The sequence below is a fragment of the Myxine glutinosa genome, chromosome 6 (assembly GCF_964187855.1).
Source record: "Myxine glutinosa chromosome 6, kmMyxGlut1.1, whole genome shotgun sequence".
In the NCBI taxonomy this organism is placed as follows: domain Eukaryota; kingdom Metazoa; phylum Chordata; class Myxini; order Myxiniformes; family Myxinidae; genus Myxine; species Myxine glutinosa.
In genome coordinates, this window is record NC_136266.1 from 186250917 (window position 1) to 186273140 (window position 22224).

At 47.2% G+C, this 22224-nt stretch overlaps 1 protein-coding gene across 5 annotated transcripts in view; it reads left to right on the top strand.

The window, feature by feature from the left end:
• Nucleotides 1–22224, top strand: part of YLPM1 (YLP motif containing 1) — a 201536-nt gene that overhangs the window by 87714 nt on the left and 91598 nt on the right. For 4 of the 5 annotated variants that reach the window (XR_013623920.1, XR_013623921.1, XM_078781005.1 and 1 more), the window contains exon 7: nt 13926–14006. The exons of the other annotated variant lie outside the window; for it this stretch is intronic. Coding sequence is in view for 2 of the 4 variants with exons in the window: in XM_078781005.1 (XP_078637131.1) it covers nt 13926–14006 (81 nt within the window). In the remaining 2 variants the exon portion in view is untranslated. The remainder of the gene's footprint in view (nt 1–13925; nt 14007–22224) is intronic. 5 annotated transcript variants of the gene reach the window in all.

Genomic DNA, 22224 nt, shown 5'->3' on the forward strand with positions numbered 1-22224 from the left:
AAGATGGTGGAAGAAGAAGTGCGGGCAAGGGGGTTAACAAGGAGAGATGCAGAAAATAGGGCAAAATGGAGAAGATTGTCATGGGGACCGCAAGGCTAACCCCCGCTCTAGCGGGAAAATGGCCTTTAAAATGCATGTTGTGTTGTGTTGTAAGCTACCTACGTCCCCCCTATAGGTCAGGTGTCACTACTTAAATCTTGTGTCTCTACAGTCCTCTAATTCCTTATCCATTATCCTAGCCCTTCCTCGGCTAGCTTCGGTGCCCCATGGAGGCAACCATTGCTGGCACCTCCATGTGCCTATCACTGCCATCCCCCTAAACTAATGCTCATGGGCCCCGCCGTGTGAGGAATGGTGACACCACCATTCCCCCACGTGGAGGACACCACTCTCCACAGTCCTCTAAACTACAAGCCTCTCCGTGTGGAAGTATGTCGTCACAGCTCGGCCTTGAAGGGCCGAGCGATCCATTCGGGTGGTTGGTCGCCTGTATGGGGTGTCCGTCCGGCATTTTCGATCCAAGGGGGAGGGATTGGTGGGCCGAGGTGCAGGGCTCCATCCCTGCGCTGGGCCTCGCGTTCCCACGCACGGTGACCCAACCGGCCACGTGCGAGGCGCCACCACTTCCTTCGCCAATTGCCGCACCCTCATCAATTTCCCCCTCGACCAACTGTCCCTGGTGGTCTTGGGTCATTAATTCCTCTTCTTCTACTACCCCCACCGGCATTTGACCGTCTTGGCCAGCCATGGTACAAATATAAATTTTGATTTTACAAACTAAATTTCGTCCACTTGTAATTTGGAGCACGTGAAGCGCGCTCTATGTCCAATTATCCCACTCCGAGACACCAATTTGTTACGGCCAATTTGTCCAAATTGGTGTCTAATTTGATGGTGTCCAATTATTATTATTTAAAAAATTTTTTTTTAGTGTTCAGATCCCACTCCTGACTACCAATTTGTTGCGGGTCTCCCAAAGCCCATTCCCGTTATGAAGGGGGGATTAAACCCCTCCCCTTCCCCCCCCCCCCCCCTGGATCTTCGTGTCCACGAGGCCGAATCACCACTTCTGGTGCAAGCGTGAAAAAGGGTATCGAGTCAACGTCGCACGTACCTTTAACCCACGCTGCCACGAAAGCGGGGACCGAACCTCGCACAAGCCACGCCTAATCGAGTACGCCCGAGCGGTATGCGTAGCACGTGACTCGTGTCGTTACTTTTATGGAACCCGATTCGAGCAGTTCTATTCGTACCATGCGAGGCCAGTCAATGGAAGGGTCGGGAACCGTCAAATAAGAGGAATAACACAATTTATTTTATTAATTACAATGATTCGCAGAGACACAGAGCAGGTACTTAATCAATGCTAACTTATCCCCAGACACAGGGCCCACTCACGCACACGGGGAGAAGAAGAGAAGAAGTTCGCGCGCCAAGCGCACTTTGCCGTCGGTCTCTCCGGTACAGCTCGCCCGACGTGGTTCTCTGGCGGTCACGGCACGTATGCAGGAGAAGGCAGGCAGGAGGAGATTACGCGTCTGTGGCCCGGAATGGTCGTATACTCGAGCGTGCGATTAATACAGCGCAGAGCACAAGGCACAGGGCACGGGGCAAGTTCGTGGACAATCACGATAACTGGCAATTCAATGCACTTGTTCAGCAGCGCGTTCTCGTGTGTTCTCACGCTCAACTCAACTCTGACTCTCACAGGGGCTCCGACGCTACTGAACTGAGAACTTGAACTCATTTCATCTGAGGTGGGGCGCTCGGAGCAGGGTTTTATGGCTCCGACCCGGCCTTACTCGAATGTTCCAAACCCCACCTCTCATCGTCGTGGTTAGCCACTCCCCTCGAGCCCTGATTGACGGCTCGTTGCTTACCGGCCATTCCCTCCTGCAGCGCCTCCCTTCGGCCTCGCCAGACTTGTTCAGGCCTGCCACGTGGCATGCTATCGCCAAAAGACCGCCCTACTCACGGGCCTGCTCAACGCAAAGCTAACACAGGAAAGGACTACGCTTACATTCACGAAGAAATAACTGAACTATCGCGAGGCTTCATGTTGTGGTGCGTCTACCTACGAGGGGGAAATAATGAATATATGAATGATCGTTTTGAGGCCTTTTTCCCCGCTAGAGCGGGGGTTAGCCTTGCGGGCCCCATGACAATCATGGTTCCCTGTTTGAGGCAATGTTTTTTTTTAATGGCCGGATGCCCTTCCTGACGCCAACCCTTAGTCGCCTCTTACGATGTGCAGGGATACGGTGTACCTATTCTAAACCGGGTACACACCGGGGTACGAGGGGGAATTATCCTTTATTCCAAAACCACAACAATATATATATATATATATTGTTGGAGAAGATTGTCATGGGGACCGCAAGGCTAACCCCCACTCTAGCAGGGAAAATGGCCTTTAAAATGCATGTTGTTGCTGTTGTGTATATATATATTGTGTGTGTGTGTGTGTGTGTGTGTGTGTGTGTGTGTGTGTGCGTGCGTGCGTGCGTGCGTGCGTGCGTGCGTGCGTGCGTATATGTACAGTGGAACCTTGACTTACGAGTGCACCAACTTACGAGTTTTCCGAGATACGAGCCGTCGCTCGGGCGGTTTATTGCTTTGAGATGCGAGCCGAGATCTGAGTTACGAGCTTACGCCACCCGCCACCAGGTGGGTTCCGGTCACGTGGTTATCTTGCCGTGCAAGCATATCTGCCGTATATCGCTGCTGTTTTGTTTTCGCATGTTGGTTATTTTGGAGCTTACGCCAGCCGCCACCAGGTGGGTTCCGGTCACGTGGTTATCTTGCCGTGCAAGCATATCTGCCGTATATCGCTGCTGTTTTGTTTTCGCATGTTGGTTATTTTGGAGCTTACGCCAGCCGCCACCAGGTGGGTTCCGGTCACGTGGTTATCTTGCCGTGCAAGCATATCTGCCGTATATCGCTGCTGTTTTGTTTTCGCATGTTGGTTATTTTGGAGCTTACGCCAGCCGCCACCAGGTGGGTTCCGGTCACGTGGTTATCTTGCCGTGCAAGCATATCTGCCGTATATCGCTGCTGTTTTGTTTTCGCATGTTGGTTATTTTGGAAATTTTCTTAGTTTTAACCATGGGTCCTAAGTAATTGAGTGCCAAGGGCAGTACTGAGAAGAAGAAGAGGATGATGTGCTTGGATATAAAACACGCAATCGTCGAAAAACATGAGCGAGGTGTGCGTGTTGTCGACTTGGTGAGGCAGATGTGAAGGCAGCTGAAGATTTTATTATAACTTTTGCCGAACTGATAGAAGCCGAACGATACATCCCCCAGCAAATCTTCAACTGTGACGAGACAGGGCTCTTCTGGAAAAAGATGCCGAGGAGGACGTATATAACGGCAGAGGAGAAGAGCATGCCAGGCCACAACTTGTTCAGAGTGCCGGCGATAGCTCGCCTTCTCTTTGTGGAAGACACGGTGAGATCCTTAACATCCAACAACTAATGGGACGCAAACGGGGCGCCCAGTTTAGCGGTACACACATTGATGAATCACCCTGCCTGTGAAACACCGACATGACAGGTTATAGCTGGGTAGGGATTCAAACCCAGGCTGGACAGTTTAGAGTCAAGTGTGCGTACCTCCAGTCCAGGCCATCCTGCCAACTTGTATGCTGCATACAGGTGAAATATAAAGCGCGAGATATTTTTATATATACTGCATATTTAAAAAAAAATTGGTGTGGTTTTTGGCGGGCTGGAACGGATTAATAGCATTTCAATGCATTTTAATGGGGAAATTTAATTTGAGAAACGAGCAAATTGAGTTACGAGCTCGGTCACAGAACGAATTAAACTCGTAAGTCAAGGTTTCACTATATATATAATAATAACCACCTTTAGAGGCCATTTTTCCCCGCAAGGCGGGGGTTGGCCTTTTTCGGGAACCGTGGTTGTTGTTGTTTTTCGGTCCCCTTTTTGAAGCAATGTTTTACGGCCGGATGCCCTTCCTGACGCCAACCCTTTTTGCCGCCTTTAACGACAAACAGGGAATTACCAGTGAACTGGTACTCAATTAGCCGACCTCGGAAGGATGACAGGCTGAGTCATCCCCCCTGGCGTTAATTCAGCAATCGACCGGGATTCGAACCCAGGATCCTTGGATCCTAAGCCGGCACCCTAGCCGCTAGCCCAACACCAGGGTTGGCAAAATATATATACAGTGGAACCTTGACTTACGAGTTTAATTCGTTCTGTGACCGAGCTCGTAACTCAAATTGCTCGTATCTCAAATCAAATTTCCCCATTGAAATGCATTGAAATGCTATTAATCCGTTCCAGCCCGCCAAAAACCACACCAATTTTTTTTTAAATATACAGTATATATAAAAATATCTCGCGCTTTATATTTCACCTGTATGCAGCATACAAGTTGGCAGGATGGCCTGGACTGGAGGTACGCACACTTGACTCTAAAGTCTAAACTGTCCAGCCTGGGTTTGAATCCCGACCCAGCTATAACCTGTCATGGGTGAATCACAGGCAGGGTGATTCATCAATGTGTGTACCGCTAAACTGGGCGCCCCGTTTGCGTCCCATTAGTTGTTGGATGTTAAGGATCTCACCGTGTTTTCCACAAAGAGAAGGCGAGCTATCGCCGGCACTCTGAACAAGTTGTGGCCTGGCATGGCATGAACATGAAAACATGAACATGAACATGAAATGTTCGACATGAACATGAAATTTTCCAAAATAACCAAAATGCGAAAACAAAAATGCAGCGCTATACGACAGAGATACTGTACGTGCACGGCAAGATAACCACGTGACCGGAACCCACCTGGCGGCGTAAACTCAAAATAACCGAAATGCGAAAACTAAAATGCAGCGCTATACGACAGAGATACTGTACGTGCACGGCAAGATAACCACGTGACCGGAACCCACCTGGCGGCGTAAACTCAAAATAACCGAAATGCGAAAACTAAAATGCAGCGCTATACGACAGAGATACTGTACGTGCACGGCAAGATAACCACGTGACCGGGTGGCGAAAGCTCGTAACTCGGATCTCGGCTCGCATCTCAAAGCAATAAACCGCCCGAGCGACGGCTCGTATCTCGAAAAACTCGTAAGTTGGGGCACTCGTAAGTCAAGGTTCCACTGTATATATATATATATATATATATATATATATATATATATATATATATATATATATATATATATATATATATATATATATATATATATGTATACAGTGGTACCTCGGCTTACGAGTGCCCCAACGTACGAGTTTTTCGGGATACGAGCCGTCGCTCGGGCGGTTTGTTGCTTTGGGATACGAGCCGAGATCCGATGTACGAGCTCAAAAAATTTATTTTTTTGAATTTTCCGGTTGTGGCTTCCGGTTCCGGTCACGTGGTTATCTTGCCGTGAAAGCATCTCTGCTTGGATATAAAACACGCAATCGTCGAAATACATGAGCGAGGAATCTCCTTGCTCCAGCCGGTGACGTCATCGGCGGGGATCCCCGCCTCCAGAGTGGCTGGTCACGTGACCGCCAAAGCGTGTCGCGCGTGCGGGTATAATGAGCTACACCTGTGGATCACGTGACCACGGAAGCACGCCTCGCTTGAGAGGCATGGCTTTCGGTTTGCGTTTTGCTTTATAAGGCGCGATAAATGGGCTTTTGAGTGTTAGCGGTTCATGGCGTTGACGGTCAAAAACCCATTACATCAATTTTACCAGGCACTGTACAGTAAGTACAGTGGACACCAAATGCACGGTGGAAGGCTAGAAGTAGAAGATCGTCCAAGACAAGTGAGAATAAGCCATACTTTGGAGATGACGTCATTCGCTGGTCCGATAACCAAAGATGTGGTATAAAAAACCAGGTGAGCTAACAATGCAGCAATGAAGGAATTCGGCCAAGGCACCGGCACACAACGACCTACCTACATCGAAAGACTCAATGCCAATGGTGACAGAAGCCAAGACGGCCGGCTTAAACACCGCCGAAAGACCACGGTGTACCAACTTACGATGCAGAACATCTTGCACTTAATATGATGACAACAGGTGCCATCCTCTGACGTACCATTACAGGTACAGGTACAGTACACGTGAGCACAGAGCAAAAGTTCACTGAAACCGAGATTAAGAAAAAAGAAAAAACACCTCGTGGTCCGTGCTCGATATCCGAGTTTCAATCTTTTCAAACACATGATGCTCTCGGTCACGGTATCTCCTGCGAGCTGCTTCTCCTTCAACCACACAAACAACAACTTCTCCATATCTTCATGGATAGAGGTCCGGAGCTTTGAAATAATCGTAACGCCCTTGGCTGGCGTTATAGCCTTTATGGACTCCTTCTGCTTCAAAATCGTACATATCGTAGAAGGAGTACGATCGTACTGCCTCGCCAAGTCGACAACACGCACACCTCACCTGGCATGCTCTTCTCCTCTGCTTAATAAAACCAGTTTATTTCTTTACATTCTCTTGTATTATGTACAGTATATACGAGGTCGTGCTTGTTTATACATTATTTGTTATTTATAAAGTACATTTTTGTTATTTAAAAGCACCTAACAAAAAAAATTGGTGTTTTTTTTTTTAGGCTGGAACGGATTAATAGCATTTCAATGCATTTGAATGGGAAAATTTGCTTTGACTTACGAGCGATTTGGCTTACGAGCTCCGTCACGGAACGGATTAAACTCGTAAGCCGAGGTACCACTGTATATATATATATATATATATGTATATATATATATATATATATATGTATATATATATATATATATATATATATATATATATATATATATATATCTCTATCTCTATCTCTATCTATCTATCTATATATCTATATATCTATATCTATATCTATATCTATCTATATATCTATCTATCTATATCTATCTATCTATATCTATCTATCTATATCTATCTATCTATATCTATCTATCTATATATATCTATCTATATCTATATCTATCTATATCTATATCTATCTATCTATATCTATCTATCTATCTATATCTATTTATATCTATATATATATATATATATATATATATATATATATATATATATATATATATATATATATATATATATATATATACATACACATATATACACATATATACACATATATACACATATATATATACATACATACATATATATACACAAAGAATTAAGTTAAGCACCCCCCCCCCCCCCCCCGTTTTTTTACAACCTCGCACATTACAAGTTTGTTGTCGTCAAAACAGTGTAATATACCCATGTTATTGCTATATTTTCTGGAGAAGTGATATTATGGTCACATAAAAACATAACAATCATGCCGTTTTCAATATGTTAGTCTGAATAATTTAAGGTGAAATTTTTTGGGAATTTTAGGCATATTTTCACCACAATTTAAGTATGGAGCTATAGGTCCATCACGGACAGTGTGGATGACGTTTATGTTTTCTAACGTACAGTCATTGTTCTGAGAAGACCTCTAGCGATCTTTGCGTCAATAACGTGTGTAGGACCCACGTGATCGGATCACTGACTCAACCCTACGTCTCATAGACCCTGTAAGCCGTCGTATGCGTTGCTGTGGCAGGTTGTTCCCTTCCCGATGTAATGCACGTTCCAATTCATCCAGATTGGCTATTGGAGGGACCATCTTCGCAATTTGTCGTCCCAACATGTCCCGAACGTGCATTACATCGGGAATGGAACAACCTGCCACAGCAACGCATACGACGGCTTACAGGGTCTATGAGACGTAGGGTTTAGTCAGTGATCCGATCACGTGGGTCCTACACACGTTATTGACGCAAAGATCGCTAGAGGTCTTCTCAGAACAATGACTGTACGTTAGAAAACATAAACGTCATCCACACTGTCCGTGATGGACCTATAGCTCCATACTTAAATTGAGGTGAAAATATGCCTAAAATTCCCAAAAAATTTCACCTTAAATTATTCAGAATAAAATATTGAAAACGGCATGATTGTTATGTTTTTATGTGACCATAATATCACTTCTCCAGAAAATATAGCAATAACATGGGTATATTACACTGTTTTGACGACAACAAACTTGTAATGTGCGAGGTTGTAAAAAAACGGGGGGGGTGCTTAACTTAATTCTTTGTTTGTGTATACATACACACATACACACACATACATACATACATACATACATACATACATACATACACAGACTTGGCATTTAATATGGAATATTTTTTTTGTGGGGGTGAACTTACTTTTCAAGATGACTTAGAACCAAAAGTTCATTGGAATTATGTTGAAATTATTCTCGATTTTGTTAATGTGACCTTTAAAAGAAACAAAAACCACATTTGACATTTCGAAGCAAATAAATTGATCCTTGAAAGTGATGTAAACTGATATCGAACTCAATTCACGGACAGTACTGTGTTAAACTTCTGAACATTTTCCAGACGTATCTCTTTATTTTGCACATTAGCCAAAAAAAAATTCAACAAAAGCTAAATTATGACTGGGATTACGGACAGTAAAATTACAGTTCAGTACTTCGTGTAACCCCCACGAGCATTCAGGGGAGCACGTACACGTCGAGGCATGCTGTTCACGAGATTTGCCAAGGTTTGGACAGGAATCGCTTGCCATGCAGTTACAATAGCCTGCTGCAATTCACGCACAGAGGCAGTCTGCTGGTCCAAGTTGTCGATGTGATGCGTTAATTCTGCCCACAAGTTCTCTATCGGATTCATATCCGGGGACATGGCAGGCCACTCCATATGCTCTACACCACGGTCAGCAAGAAAGTGTTGGATCATTTGAGCACGATGAGGCCGTGCATTGTCATCTTGGAAGACAAAGTTTCCTCGAAAGGCTGCACGAGCAAATGGAAGCAATGTTTCTTCCAGAATGGCCCTGTACTTGAACTGGTTCAGGTTTCCATTCAGAACAACCAGGTCAGTTTTGCCGCCTGCATGAAAAGCAGCCCAAACGGTCACCCCACCACCTCCAGCTTGGACTCTTGGCACTATACAATCTTCGTTGTGGGCTTCATGCACTTGTCTGCGCACTTGGACGCGGCCATCTTGACGATAGACCAGAAATATAGACTCGTCACTGAAGGTCACATGATTCCAGTGTCCTGGCTGCCATTGACGGTGCTCTCTGGCCCACTGCAATTGGCGCTGGCTGTGTTGTCTGGTCAGGCGTGGCCTTCTCAGGGGACGCCTAGGACGATAGCCTGCTTGAACCAGTCGTTGGTTGACTAGCCATCTGGATACAGGCACATTTGTCAGTTGCTGCCACTCAGCCCTAAGCGGATTAGCTGACTTGGTACGGCCATTGCGGACTAACCGCTGCAGCTGGCGATCATCCCTCCTTGTGGTTCTGCGTGGACGTCCTGGCCTCGGTATTTGAGTAGGGACACCCCTTTGAGCATTTCGTTTCAGGATCTTTGACACCTGACCTTGAGTGATGCCATACTGCCGAGCACTAGCACGCTGTTTCATGCCAGAATTTCGTAAAGCCACCACTCCATGACAAACAGCATTGTCAAGTTGACGCACCATCTCTAGAGGAAGCAGCAATAACTTTTGTAGACGTGCAGCAGTTGTTTTCCACTAATACAGAACGCAACAACCCGTATATACCCGATTGTGAAGTTGTATATATATATATTGTTGTATATATATATTGTTGTATATATATATATATTGTTGAATATGTATATTGTTGTATATATATATTGTATATATATATTGTTGTCTATATATATTGTTGTATATATATATTGTTGTATATATATATATTGTTGTGGGAGTGGGATTGAAGGGAGTGGGGGAGTTGGGGATATACATATTGTGGGGGAGCAGTTTAACCTATACCTGTGCCTATACATATACATATAGTGGGGGAGCAGTTTAACCATAAGAGGGTTGCAGGTGGATCTTGTGCGACCTGAAGGAATATTGGGGGGGCAGTGCACAGAGAGCTGGGGTAGCAAGGCCGGAGAGGAGTCGATCGAAGACAGAAAGACCACTAACCTAACCTGCCTGCGGTGAGTGAGTGAAAGGCCCTCGGAGTTAACTTCATCCCAGGAGATTCCAATGATTCTGAAAGCTTTGGTTTCAACAGCGTGAAGCCGAGCTAGGTGTGAGGCAGGAGCACCAGCCCAGAGGGGGGAACAGTATTCCATTGAGCTACGGATGAAAGCCTTGTATGTGGTGAGGAGCTCAGGTGTGCCAAGGAAGGACTTCGCACGGCGGAGGATGCCCAGTCGGCGACTGGCTTTGGAGGCCAGCTTGGAAATGTGGTTTTCCCAAGAAAGATCATGGCTGATGATGAGACCCAAAAGCTTCAGCGACAGAACTTCTTGGAGAGGATTGTTGAGAAAGTAGATGGGAGGGTTTTCCAGTCGGTCCTTTCGGAGAGTTGTTGGGAACTCCAGCCAGAACAGGAAGGGGAGATGAAAGAAATCCATTCAGGGCCACACGTTGCCTCCGACCAGAGAGGAAGTCTGCAAGCCATGAGTGGAGATTTCCATGGATACCATCAGAGGAGAGTTTGGTGAGCAGAGCTGGGTGCCAGACTGTATCGAAGGCATGTGATATGTCAAGTGAGACAGCTCTGATTTCCTGTTTGGCATTGAGGACCTCCATCCATTGTTGAGACAGCAGAAGCAACATGTCCAGAGTAGAATGACCTGGTCTGAATCCAAATTGATGATCAGAGATCAAGCCATTGGAGAAGAGGAAGGATTTGATATCCGAAGCAATGATGGATTCCATGACTTTGCTAATAATTGGAAGCAGGCTGATTGGTCTGTCGTTGCAAGGATCTGTTTTTGCACCTCTTTGTGTAAAGCGGTAATGTTTGCTGATTTCCAAGCTGTTGGCAGATGACATTGAGCAAAAGAGAGGGTGAAGAGAACAGAGAGAGGGTGAGATAGAGCGGCAGAGCAGGATTTTAGGACCCGTGGGCTGATGCCGTCTGGTCCAGTTGCAGAATCAGAGTCGAGGTTTGACAAAAACTTCCACACCTTGTCAGGAGAGAAGGACACAGAGTCCAGGAGCAGTTGTGTTCGACTGGGAAAGGTGGGAACACACAGAGATGGGTTTGGGACACAAGATTTTGAGGCAAACACAGAGTTGAGGCATTCGGCTTTGTCACGTGCGGTGGGTGTCTACTGTGTAGCCATTTGAGGTAAGGGAGGGGATGGAGGGGGAACAAAGACCAGAAACTGATTTGACCAGACGCCACCAGGATTTGGAGGAAGGAGACAGGTTTGAGAGTTCAATCTTGAGTGTGGAGAGATCGTGCTTCCTGGCACTCCTGAGGGTAGACACACACTTGTTCCGAGCTTGGTGGAAGGAACTGAGATTGCTTTCAGTTGGATTTGCCTTCCAAGAGGCAAAGGCAAGTTGTTTCAGGACAACTGCCTCACCACAAGATTCAATGTACCATGGACGGGAGGAAGGGTAAGACCACTGAAGACGAGATGGGATAAATCTGTGCATGAGAGAGAGCAGTTTGCTTTGGAAGAATTCCCAGGAAGAATTGATGTCAGAGGCAGGAGATTTGAAGGGGAGGGGTTGGGGGGGGAGTTTTGAATGAGAGGGGCAAGGGGGGAGTTTTGGAGGGGAAGGGCAAGGGGGGAGTTTAGGAGGGGAGGGGCAAGGGGGGAGTTTAGGAGGGGAGGGGCAAGGGGGGAGTTTAGGAGGGGAGGGGCAAGGGGGGAGATTTGGAGGGGAGGGGCAAGTGGGGAGTTTAGGAGGGGAGGGGCAAGGGGGGAGTTTCGGAGGGGAGGGGCAAGGGGGAGATTTTGAGGGAGTTGCAAGGGGGGAGATTTGGAGGGGAGGGGCAAGGGGGGAGTTTAGAAAGTGGATGATTAATGAAAGATGAACATTTATAACAAATTGGGTTTGTTGTGATTTTCAAGTTAGCGAACCGTTTAAGAACGATGGAGTAGGGGTGGAATGAATAAGAATTTAGAGCATGCATTGAGAAAGAATTATATTGAATATTTTTCAATATTCCAGCCCAGAGGGGGGAACCAAGATTCAATCTTGGATGACCAAGATTGAATATTTTTTTTGAAATGGAATGAGTTGAAGAGGAAATTGAAAGGAGCCTTTTAAATAGGAAGAAAAACAGCGTGTTGTAATAAACCACTGAATAAAACACTGAAGGGGAAAGTTTAAACATATTTAAACAGAACCGTGAAGAACAGTCTTATATTCACAAAAATACCAATGGGGAGAGGGCCTTGATGGACAACCACGAGTCACTTGAACAGGGCAAAAGGTAGAAGGCAAGGGGATAATGGGGGCGGGGCGGGACAGCGCACATGGACAGAGGCGCACGATGGGACAAAAGCCTACGAGGAGAAAGTGAAATAAAAGTTTTTTTTGTTTGTTCTTTTTGGGGGGGGGGGGGGGAGGTGGCCGGTTACAACGTTAGACAAAGAGTAGATGTTCGGTGAAGTTTGGGGGAGAAGGGAAAATCAAAAAACCTAGCAAAAACAGTGAAGGAAGGAACAAACTTCGACGGGGGAAGCCTGAGGCTGCAAGGCCTCACATGCGGCAAACAGAAACGATTAATTTATGAAAGATAAACACTGATAAACTTCCAAGGGGCACACTTTAGGTTCACACACCGAAAGATAAATGCAGTTTCGACAAAATACAATTGTGAACAATGACAACTTTGAAAACGTGGAGACCGTGTGGAGCTTCGAAAATCCGTGACGTCGTCACCAAGATCTCGCGAGATCCCCGGTTTTGAGAAAACTTACGTTTTTTATAAAGAATAGACGGAGAGGAAAATACCAAAATTATAACCTCAAAATGTTTTATTGAATGTAATCATATTATAAATGTGTTGACACAAAATCATGGTTTTTCACTCTCTTGAACAAAAAGTGTAATTAGCGATATATCCACCGGTTATGTTTGGGTAATGCGCTATACGTGGATACATCATTGAAAGATTACAAAATTAGTTCTGTTCTCGGTGAGCATTGTATTAAACTCGGAACTTAGATGAAACTCGGAAGCAAAAAGTTGGGACTCAGACGAAAATAATTTATTGACAAATAGCTGTAATATTCGACTTGGAACGGTGGGTGTCGAGCACTGGTCCACTGACGCTACTGTAAATTTTTACTTCCTGCTGCAATATCCTAACCGTGTATTCTGCGTAAACTTACCAATAACTTTGATAAAGGTGGCCTTGCATACTTTGATCTTCTTTGGAAGGTTTGCAGTCAGCAGGTTGGACTGCACAGTCACAGTTCGAGTTTTGCCATCCCCTGCAGCCTGATTTCCAGCACGACGCCATCTCCGCTTTGGATCATTCACAACAAGACGATTCAGAATAAACTGATCCTGAGCAACTTTGTTTGGTTCACCATAAAATTTCGTCTGGTTCATGGCAAGGTCAGCATCTGTCAGGCAATCGGCATGACAGAGCTGTGCGTTGTTAATCGAGGTTGCTGGCATCCTATTTGAGGCACTTTCCCCCCACCAGAATATCGAATTTTCTTGCGTGCTTCACGCTGATGATATGCTACACACCTACCTCGCTTCCGTGGCTCTTTGCTGAAAGAACCACCTGCTCTTCTAAACCATCAAAAGTATTCATTTTCGGCAGTTTGGGTGCGATCCGATCAGTCTTTCAACCCAGCGATCATGGAGGCTGCCATCTTGGAAATATGGAGGGCGCTGATTGGCTGAGCGGATATATCGCGTTTTGTGTAAAAAGGGGAAGGGCGCATGTCGCGGTATGAAAATAAAGCAATTTTCAAAGAGCTTAAACTGAAGGAAATATCGCGTGTTACTAAAAACTAGAACGTGTTGAAAAGCGTGTTGCTAAAATATATATGTTGCCCTCCCCACTGCCTGACATTCCCACTTTCTCCCCACTCATTCATATACATTAGGTGATGGCGGGATACATGTGGAAAAGAGATCCTATGGAGAACGGATCTCACTTGGCCGTGATTTTCCACCTCATGAACGCGGTAAGGATTTGTTAAAACTTATATCTGTCTCCTTTATCTCGAATGTGGCAGGTGTCCTATTTAACATAATAAAAGGTACATTTGGAATTAACTTGTTCTCAATGAAATACATTAGATACAATTTTATTGGACTGTTGATAGCTTTGTACTTGAGCAGATATTTGCAGTGGAGTCTCACCATAACGTGTTCAAATTCCCTGTACGTTTATCGTGGAACTTAAGTCGTCTGAAAGGCAATAAAAATTGTCGTATACTAATAAATGCCGATGGCATCCAAGGCTAACTCCACTCTTGCGTTACTGGCTTACAACATGTAGCTCTTGACAGAATCCTTTCATCTCCTTTCCCGTCAAGGCTGAAGACCCCAAGGCCTTTATCAATAATCTCTTTGACTCTCCAGAAAATCCTCTTTATCGATATGCTGACAACTCCACTCTCTGCCATGACATCCCTCATCTTTCACAGAAACAGGCAGTAGCTTCTTCCCTCTCTTCAGACCTTCACAAAATCATGAGCTGGTCAAACACTTGGAATATGTCTTTCAATCCTGACAAATCTCACACTCTCACTCTCTTTCAGAAAGAACCATGTGGCAAAGACTCCTATCTACTTTCTTAACAATTCTCTCAAATAAGTTCCCTCACTCAAACTTTTGTCTATATATATATATATATATATATATATATATATATATATATATATATATATATATATATATATATATATATTTATATATATATATATATAGTGAAACCTTGACTTACGAGTGCACCAACCTACGAGTTTTCCAAGATACGAGCCGTCGCTCGGTCGATTTTTTGCTTTGTGATGCGAGCCGAGATCTGAGTTACGAGCGAGCGAGCTTACGCCACCCGCCACTAGGTGGCCCGCGAGCGTTCAGTTCACGTGGTTATCTTGCCGTGCAAGCATCTCTGCCGTATCGCTGTTGCTTTGTTTTCGCTTGGATACAAAACAAGGATGATATAAAACAAGGACAAAAGGATGATGTGCTTGGATATAAAACACGTAATCGTCGAAAAACATGAGCGAGGTGTGCGTGTTGTCGACTTGGCGAGGCAGTACGATCGTAGTACTTCTACGATATGTACGATTTTGAAGCAGAAGGAGTTGATAAAGGCTATAACGCCAGCCAAGGGCGTTAAGATTATTTCAAAGCTCCGGACCTCTGTCCATGAAGAGATGGAGAAGTTGTTGTTTGTGTGGTTGACGGAGAAGCAGCTCGCAGGAGATACCGTGACCGAGAGCATCATCTGTGAGAAGGCACGAGACATTTACGGGGATTTGGTGCAGCAGACGGCGGGAACATCAACGGACGAGGCATCGGAAGAGTCATTCAAAGGCAGTCGGGGATGGTTTGATAATTTTAAGAAGAGGACCGGCATTCACTCCGTCGTCAGGCATGGTGAGGCAGCAAGCTCGGATGTGAAGGCAGCTGAAGATTTTATTATAACTTTTGCCGAACTGATAGAAGCCGAAGGACACATCTCCCAGCAAATCTTCAACTGTGACGAGACAGGGCTCTTCTGGAAAAAGATGCCGAGGAGGACATATATAACGGCAGAGGAGAAGAGCATGCCAGGCCACAAACCCATGAAGGATAGGTTAACCCTTGCACTGTGCGCGAATGCGAGTGGTGACTGCAAGATTAAGCCACTTTGCAAGATTAAACTTGCAAAGATTAAACAAGCAATTAAACTTGCAAAGACTGCAAGATTAAACAAGATTAAACTTGCAAAGATTAAACAAGCAATTAAACTTGCAAAGACTGCAAGATTAAACAAGATTAAACTTGCAAAGATTAAACAAGCAATTAAACTTGCAAAGACTGCAAGATTAAACAAGATTAAACTTTTAAAGATTAAACTTTGCAAGATTGACTGCAAGATTCAAACAAGCACGACGAGGTCGTGCTTGTTTATACATTATTTGTTATTTATAAAGTACATTTTTCTTATTTAAAAACACGTGACAAAAAAATTTGGTGTGGTTTTTGGGGGGCTGGAACGGATTAATAGCATTTCAATTCATTTTAATGGGGAAATTTAATTTGAGAAACGAGCAAATTGAGTTACGAGCTCGGTCACAGAACGAATTCAACTCGTAAGTCAAGTTTATACAGTATATACATACATATGTATGTATGTATGTATATACTGTATATATATATATACAGTATATACATACATACATACATACATACATACATACATACATACATATATATATATATATATATATATATATATATATATATATATATATATATATATATATATATATATATATATATATATATATATATATATATATATATATATATATAATCAACGAACATAACAGCGTGACGAGCGCTGTCCCGATCTCCTGTGGACCGAAGTCCTAGACCAAAGCGTCACCTCCGACCCAAAGGGTCTTCTGGAGGCTTCAGCCCGGCCACTCTGTCAACAGACAGAGATTTATTCATTGGTCCCCATTGGCTAAACATCAAGCAGAGCCGCCAATCCAGATTTCGGGCTTATTAACCCTCGTCAGGACGGCATTTTGGTCCTCATTGGTTAGATTTTTTGCAGTATGCCGTCCTGACGAGGGTTAATAAGCCCGAAATCTGGATTGGCGGCTCTGCTTGATGTTTAGCCAAAAACCATTCAGGTCCGCACAACTTAAGTCCAACGGTTTGGTTTAATTGCATTTAGATCATCACATCATTCCTGTAAGTAGAAATACACAATAAGCATACGATGCGACATCTCATAAAGCCATTCATATCAGTCAATGCAAGCAAGCTAGATATTCTATAAAGGCGTACCATTAACGAGGCTACCGATGTAACATGTCACAAGGGAGAAGTCTCGGAGCACTGACACAGCAACGGGTCTTATAGTCACGCCCCTAGCGGTGACAACAATGACAGCGAGCAGCGAGCATCCCCACCCGGGTTCAGTACGGATACGATTTCACTACATTCACCCCCCCCCGTCAGAATTATACGGCCGCGTGGCTAAAAGCGAGTGAGCGTCAGCATGAATAGGGTGCGGAGTATCAGTCGGCCCAACCGTATCGGGCCGGGCGGCGAATTTCTCTGCCAGCACGCGTTCGAAATTCCCCGGGTACGGCATCTCGTAACCCTGTATCCCCGGTGTCAGAGGCGTCAACAGGGTCGGGTGACGAAGGGGGTAACGCCAAGTCGTCGGACCCGGGCAGTCTCGACGGGGGGAGGGTCGGTGGACTGTCGGCGATGGGAGCGTCGGGAGAGGCCATAGTCTCATAGATGGGTTCGACCGGTTCGTCCGATTCCCTACTAAGGTCGTCGACCCCGCAAGGGGCAAGATGACGAACGGAGACAGTAGTCTCACGACCATCAGACGTCATCACACGAGCATGCTCAGGATTAGCCTGGAGAATCTGCACTTTGTCCACAAGGGGGTCGTACTTGCTCGCGCGAACCGCCCGTTTAAGGTAGGCCGGCCCGGGCCCAGCGAGCCAACTGGGCAAAGACCGTATACACCCCGAGCTCCTGGGGTGGTGGAAAAGTCGCTCGTGGGGAGTTTGGTTAGTTGCCGTACTCAGGAGTGCCCGGATTGAGTTCAACGCCGCAGGTAGCGACCAAGCCCATTTATCGAGGCCCCGGCCGTGGGTCCGGAGATGGAGCATGACGGCCCTCCAGATAATCCCGTTGAAGCGTTCGATCTGCCCATTAGCCTGGGGTCTGTACGGCGTGGTGTAACTAGACGCAATGTTGTTTTGAAGCAGATAGCCGCGCACCTCCTGAGACAAGAAGACTGCACCCCGGTCGGTATGGACATAGGCCGGGTAACCGAACATTGAGAACAAGTTCTGTAAGCATCGCATCACCGTGGCAGCAGTCATGTCCGCGCACATATAAGCAAAGGGGAATCGTGAGTACTCATCAACGATAGTGAGCAGATAGCGAGAGCCGCTCGACACCGGCAAAGGGCCCTTGAAATCCATCGCCAAGCGTTCCCACGGGCGTGTAGCCTTCACCAGAGTCCCCATAGGGGGGTTATAGAAACGCGGTTTGATTTCCGCGCAGATAGCGCAGTCGCGACAGATACGGCGGATATCGTCAATCGAGTAAGGGAGATTCCCACTCCGCACGAAATGAGCGAAACGCGTTACGCCGGGATGGCCCGCAGTGGCATGCAGCACCCGTAGGCCCTCCAACGAGGTGATACCAGCACATGTAGTCGGGCGTGATAAGGCATCGGCGGCCTGGTTATCCTTCCCTGGGCGATATTTGATGGTGTAACAGAAGTCGGCGAGTTCGATACGCCAGCGAGTGATTTTCTCGTTCTTAATGCGCTGGGCGTGTAAGGTGTCGTACATGAACGCAACGCTTTGCTGGTCCGTGATGATTTGGAAGCTCCGCCCGAGTAGGTACGGGCGCCATCGCCGAATAGACTCGACGATCGCATACGCTTCCTTTTCAACGGACGAGTGCCTCCGCTCAGCGGAGGTAAGAGTCCGTGAAAAGAAAGCCACGGGACGTCCCCCTTGGGAGAGGGTCGCCGCGATGGCCAGATCCGAGGCGTCACTTTCGAGGACGAACGAGCCGCTCTCGTCGATGGTCGCTACGGCGGCTCGGGCGATGTCGGTCTTAAGACCTTCAAAGGCCGTCAATGCGGCCGAACTCAGGGGAAAAGTGTCGCAGGCCACAAGGGGGCGAAGTTTCGCGGAGAAATTTTGCACCCATTTGGAGTAATGGGCGAACAGCCCAAGGGCGCGTTTCAGGGACGCCCGATCGCAGGGAGGGGCCATGTCGAGCAAAGGTCGCAGACGCTCCTTATCCGGAGAGACAGAGCCATGGGTCACGGTGTACCCCAGAAGATCTATGGTGCGTAGGGAGTATTGGCACTTATCCTCGTTCATAGTTAAGTGATACCGTTGCGCGACCTCAAGGAAGCGCTTCAGATTAGCATCATGGTGCTCTTGGTCATATCCACAAACCGTAAGGTTATCGAGGTAGACGAAAACATCGGTTAAGTGCTCCCGCGCAACGAGGTCATCCATGGCCCTCTGGAAACAAGCGACCCCGTTCGTTACCCCAAAAGGCAATCGTGTAAATTGGTACAACCGCTGCCCCGACTCGAAAGCGGTATAGATACGATCCGCCCTAGAGATAGGGATCTGGTGGTACGCACTACGGAGATCGAGAGTACTATAGACCGAATACTGGGACACCTGTTGCACTAGCGCGTCCATCCCCGGAAGGGGGTAGGCATCCAGCTGTGTAAAGCGGTTAATCGTTTGGGAATAGTCGATTACCATGCGTTTGCGATGGGCCTCGCTGCGCACCACTAAGACCTGGGCGCGCCAAGGCGACCTACTAGGTTCTATGATGCCGTCTTTCAAGAGCTGAGCCGTTTCGTCCGCAATGAATTGCATGTCCGCGTGAGAGTAGCGTCGCGATTTTACCGCGACAGGGGTACAGTCGGAGGTTAGATTGGGGAACAGCGAAAGCGGCCGGACGTCCATTTGCGCTAGGGCGCACACCGTTAGCGCGTCGTCCGCCCCCACAACAAGAGTGTCAGGCCCACCGAACTCCATTACCAGACGTCCATGCAGCTTAAGAAAATCGTGTCCTAGCAGAATATCAGCACATAATGCGGGTAAAACCATAAGGTGTACATCAGGGAAAACCCGTCCCTTTAGCACGAGTTTCAATCGGCATTCCCCTTTTGTGCTGAGCCGAAGTCCCTGGGAAGCCATGAAGATCCGTCTCGTAGACCGCCCGATCCGCCGTCCATGCCTGAGCACAAGTCGCTGGTCGATAAAACTATCCGTAGATCCGGTATCCACCAAGGCCTGAACACAATGGCCCTCAACCATAAGGGGAATAAGGGCTTGAGCTAGGCCAGACGAGGCAGCTGGGAGCGGGACTGAGCCCCCCGAATGGGTCGGACCAGCCTCGCGGGTGGATCCTACACCAGCAGCAGTTTTGCGATCGTGGCCGGAGTCTGCGTTGACCATGGGGAATCCATTATCGTCATCAGAGGGCTTTCCCCAGCATTCCGGTGTTTCGCGAGTCAAAATCCGACGAGAAAAGGCCTCCGTAGTATTTGTCATCGCCTTTTGACACTCCTGGCAGATAAAGGCTTCCGTAGTATCCGAAATCGCCTTTTGACATTTTTGGTCGCTTTGACAAAAGGCTTCCGTAGTATTCGAAATCGCCTTTTTACATTTTTGGTCGCTTTGACAAAAGGCTTCCGTAGTATTCGAAAGCTGCTTTAACTCTTTTGACGTGGCGGGGGCCGCCGTTAGCTCGTGGACGACTCGAGGAGTACGAGGGGCTTGGCAAAGTGTCAAAGCCCCTTGCGTGGCCTGAGGTTTGGCCAAGGACACGGCCTTTGTCCCCGATGGAGAAGGAGACGATGGTGGCTGTCCGGTGGCGCCAGTCAAGGCCGTCTGAGCGCCCAGCGGGCCGCAGAGAGGGGCCCTCCCCTTCGAAGTCGGGTAAGGCGCTGGGCTCGTGGGCTCTGCTATGAGCCCGTTCAAGGTTGCTGCGCCCGCGCATCCGCGGCTGCGCGAGTCGAAGGGCCGCGAGCCGCGTGCCGTTTTCTTGCACACTTTCGCGTAATGTCCCTTTAGCGAGCACAAATGGCAAATAGCGTCACGTGCCGGACACACGACTCGGGCATGACGAGGCCCTCCACAAAAAAAACATGCGGCCCCGCGCAAGGCCTTGGGTCTGCTGGTCGAGACGGCAGCTGTCAGGGCAGGGTCATCCTCCGGAGCATCCCGGAGTTCAGCAGGCGGATCCACGTCCTCGTCAGTAGCACTCTCCGGCCGGGCGTGTAGTGAGGTACCCGCCAGAAGGCGCGTGCGATCATAGGCGTTCGATTGCATCCGCGCTTCAGTATACGCTGTCGCTTGCTCAACCGCCGTAGCGAAGGTCAGGTCGGTCTTCTCCAAGAGTTTGAGTCGTAGTTCCTGGGAGGAGACCCCTGCTATGAAGGCATCTAAAAGACGATCATCCTTAGCCTGCTCGGGAGTCCGTGGCTCCCTGACGCTGTCCAGCAAAAGCTGCCGGAGCTCTTGGGCGTAATGGTCCATAGCCTCGTTGGGCTGCTGCCGTCGCGTTTGCAGCAAATAACACGCATACACAGGGCTTTTTTCTTTTATGTAAAGCCGCTTGAGCTCCGCGATGGTAAGATCATACGTCGTGCATTGAGCGATCGCGTGGTAGACCCGGTAGTCGATTTTCGAGTGTAATATCGCCAGCTTCGCGGCAGGCGTCGGAGCGGTCTCAGGCTCATCAAAGAGATGCTCCAGTTGTCGGAGCCAGTGCTTGAGTTGCAAGCCTCCGTCCGTGGCTTGTGGGTCGGCGCTGAAAATGGACACCGTCAGCGCCTTGTTGCCAGCCATGTCAACAGATCTTAAATGCAATTAAGTGTTGTGAAAAACCATTCAGGTCCGCACAACTTAAGTCCAACGGTTTGGTTTAATTGCATTTAGATCATCACATCATTCCTGTAAGTAGAAATACACAATAAGCATACGATGCGACATCTCATAAAGCCATTCATATCAGTCAATGCAAGCAAGCTAGATATTCTATAAAGGCGTACCATTAACGAGGCTACCGATGTAACATGTCACAAGGGAGAAGTCTCGGAGCACTGACACAGCAACGGGTCTTATAGTCACGCCCCTAGCGGTGACAACAATGACAGCGAGCAGCGAGCATCCCCACCCGGGTTCAGTACGGATACGATTTCACTACAGGGGACCAATGAATAAATCTCTGTCTGTTGACAGAGTGGCCGGGCTGAAGCCTCCAGAAGACCCTTTGGGTCGGAGGTGACGCTTTGGTCTAGGACTTCGGTCCACAGGAGATCGGGACAGCGCTCGTCACGCTGTTATGTTCGTTGATTATTATCCCCGCCGATCGCACCGCACCCCCTGGTTTTGGTTTGCACCGGTGGGAACGATGGTCTGTGTGGCAGACAGGCTGTTGGTTCCTTGCGGGTTATGCGGTATTTACCGTGTGAGACATAATTCGTGGCTGGTGCTCACCATTAAAGCTAGGAGGTGCCTTGATCAGATATATATATATATAAATAATAATAATAATTCATTTATTTTGTATAGCGCTTTTCATGAAGCCCAAAGGCGCTTTGACAGAGTGCAAAACATAATGCATAACAAAACATGAAAACAACAATTGCAAAAAGACAAG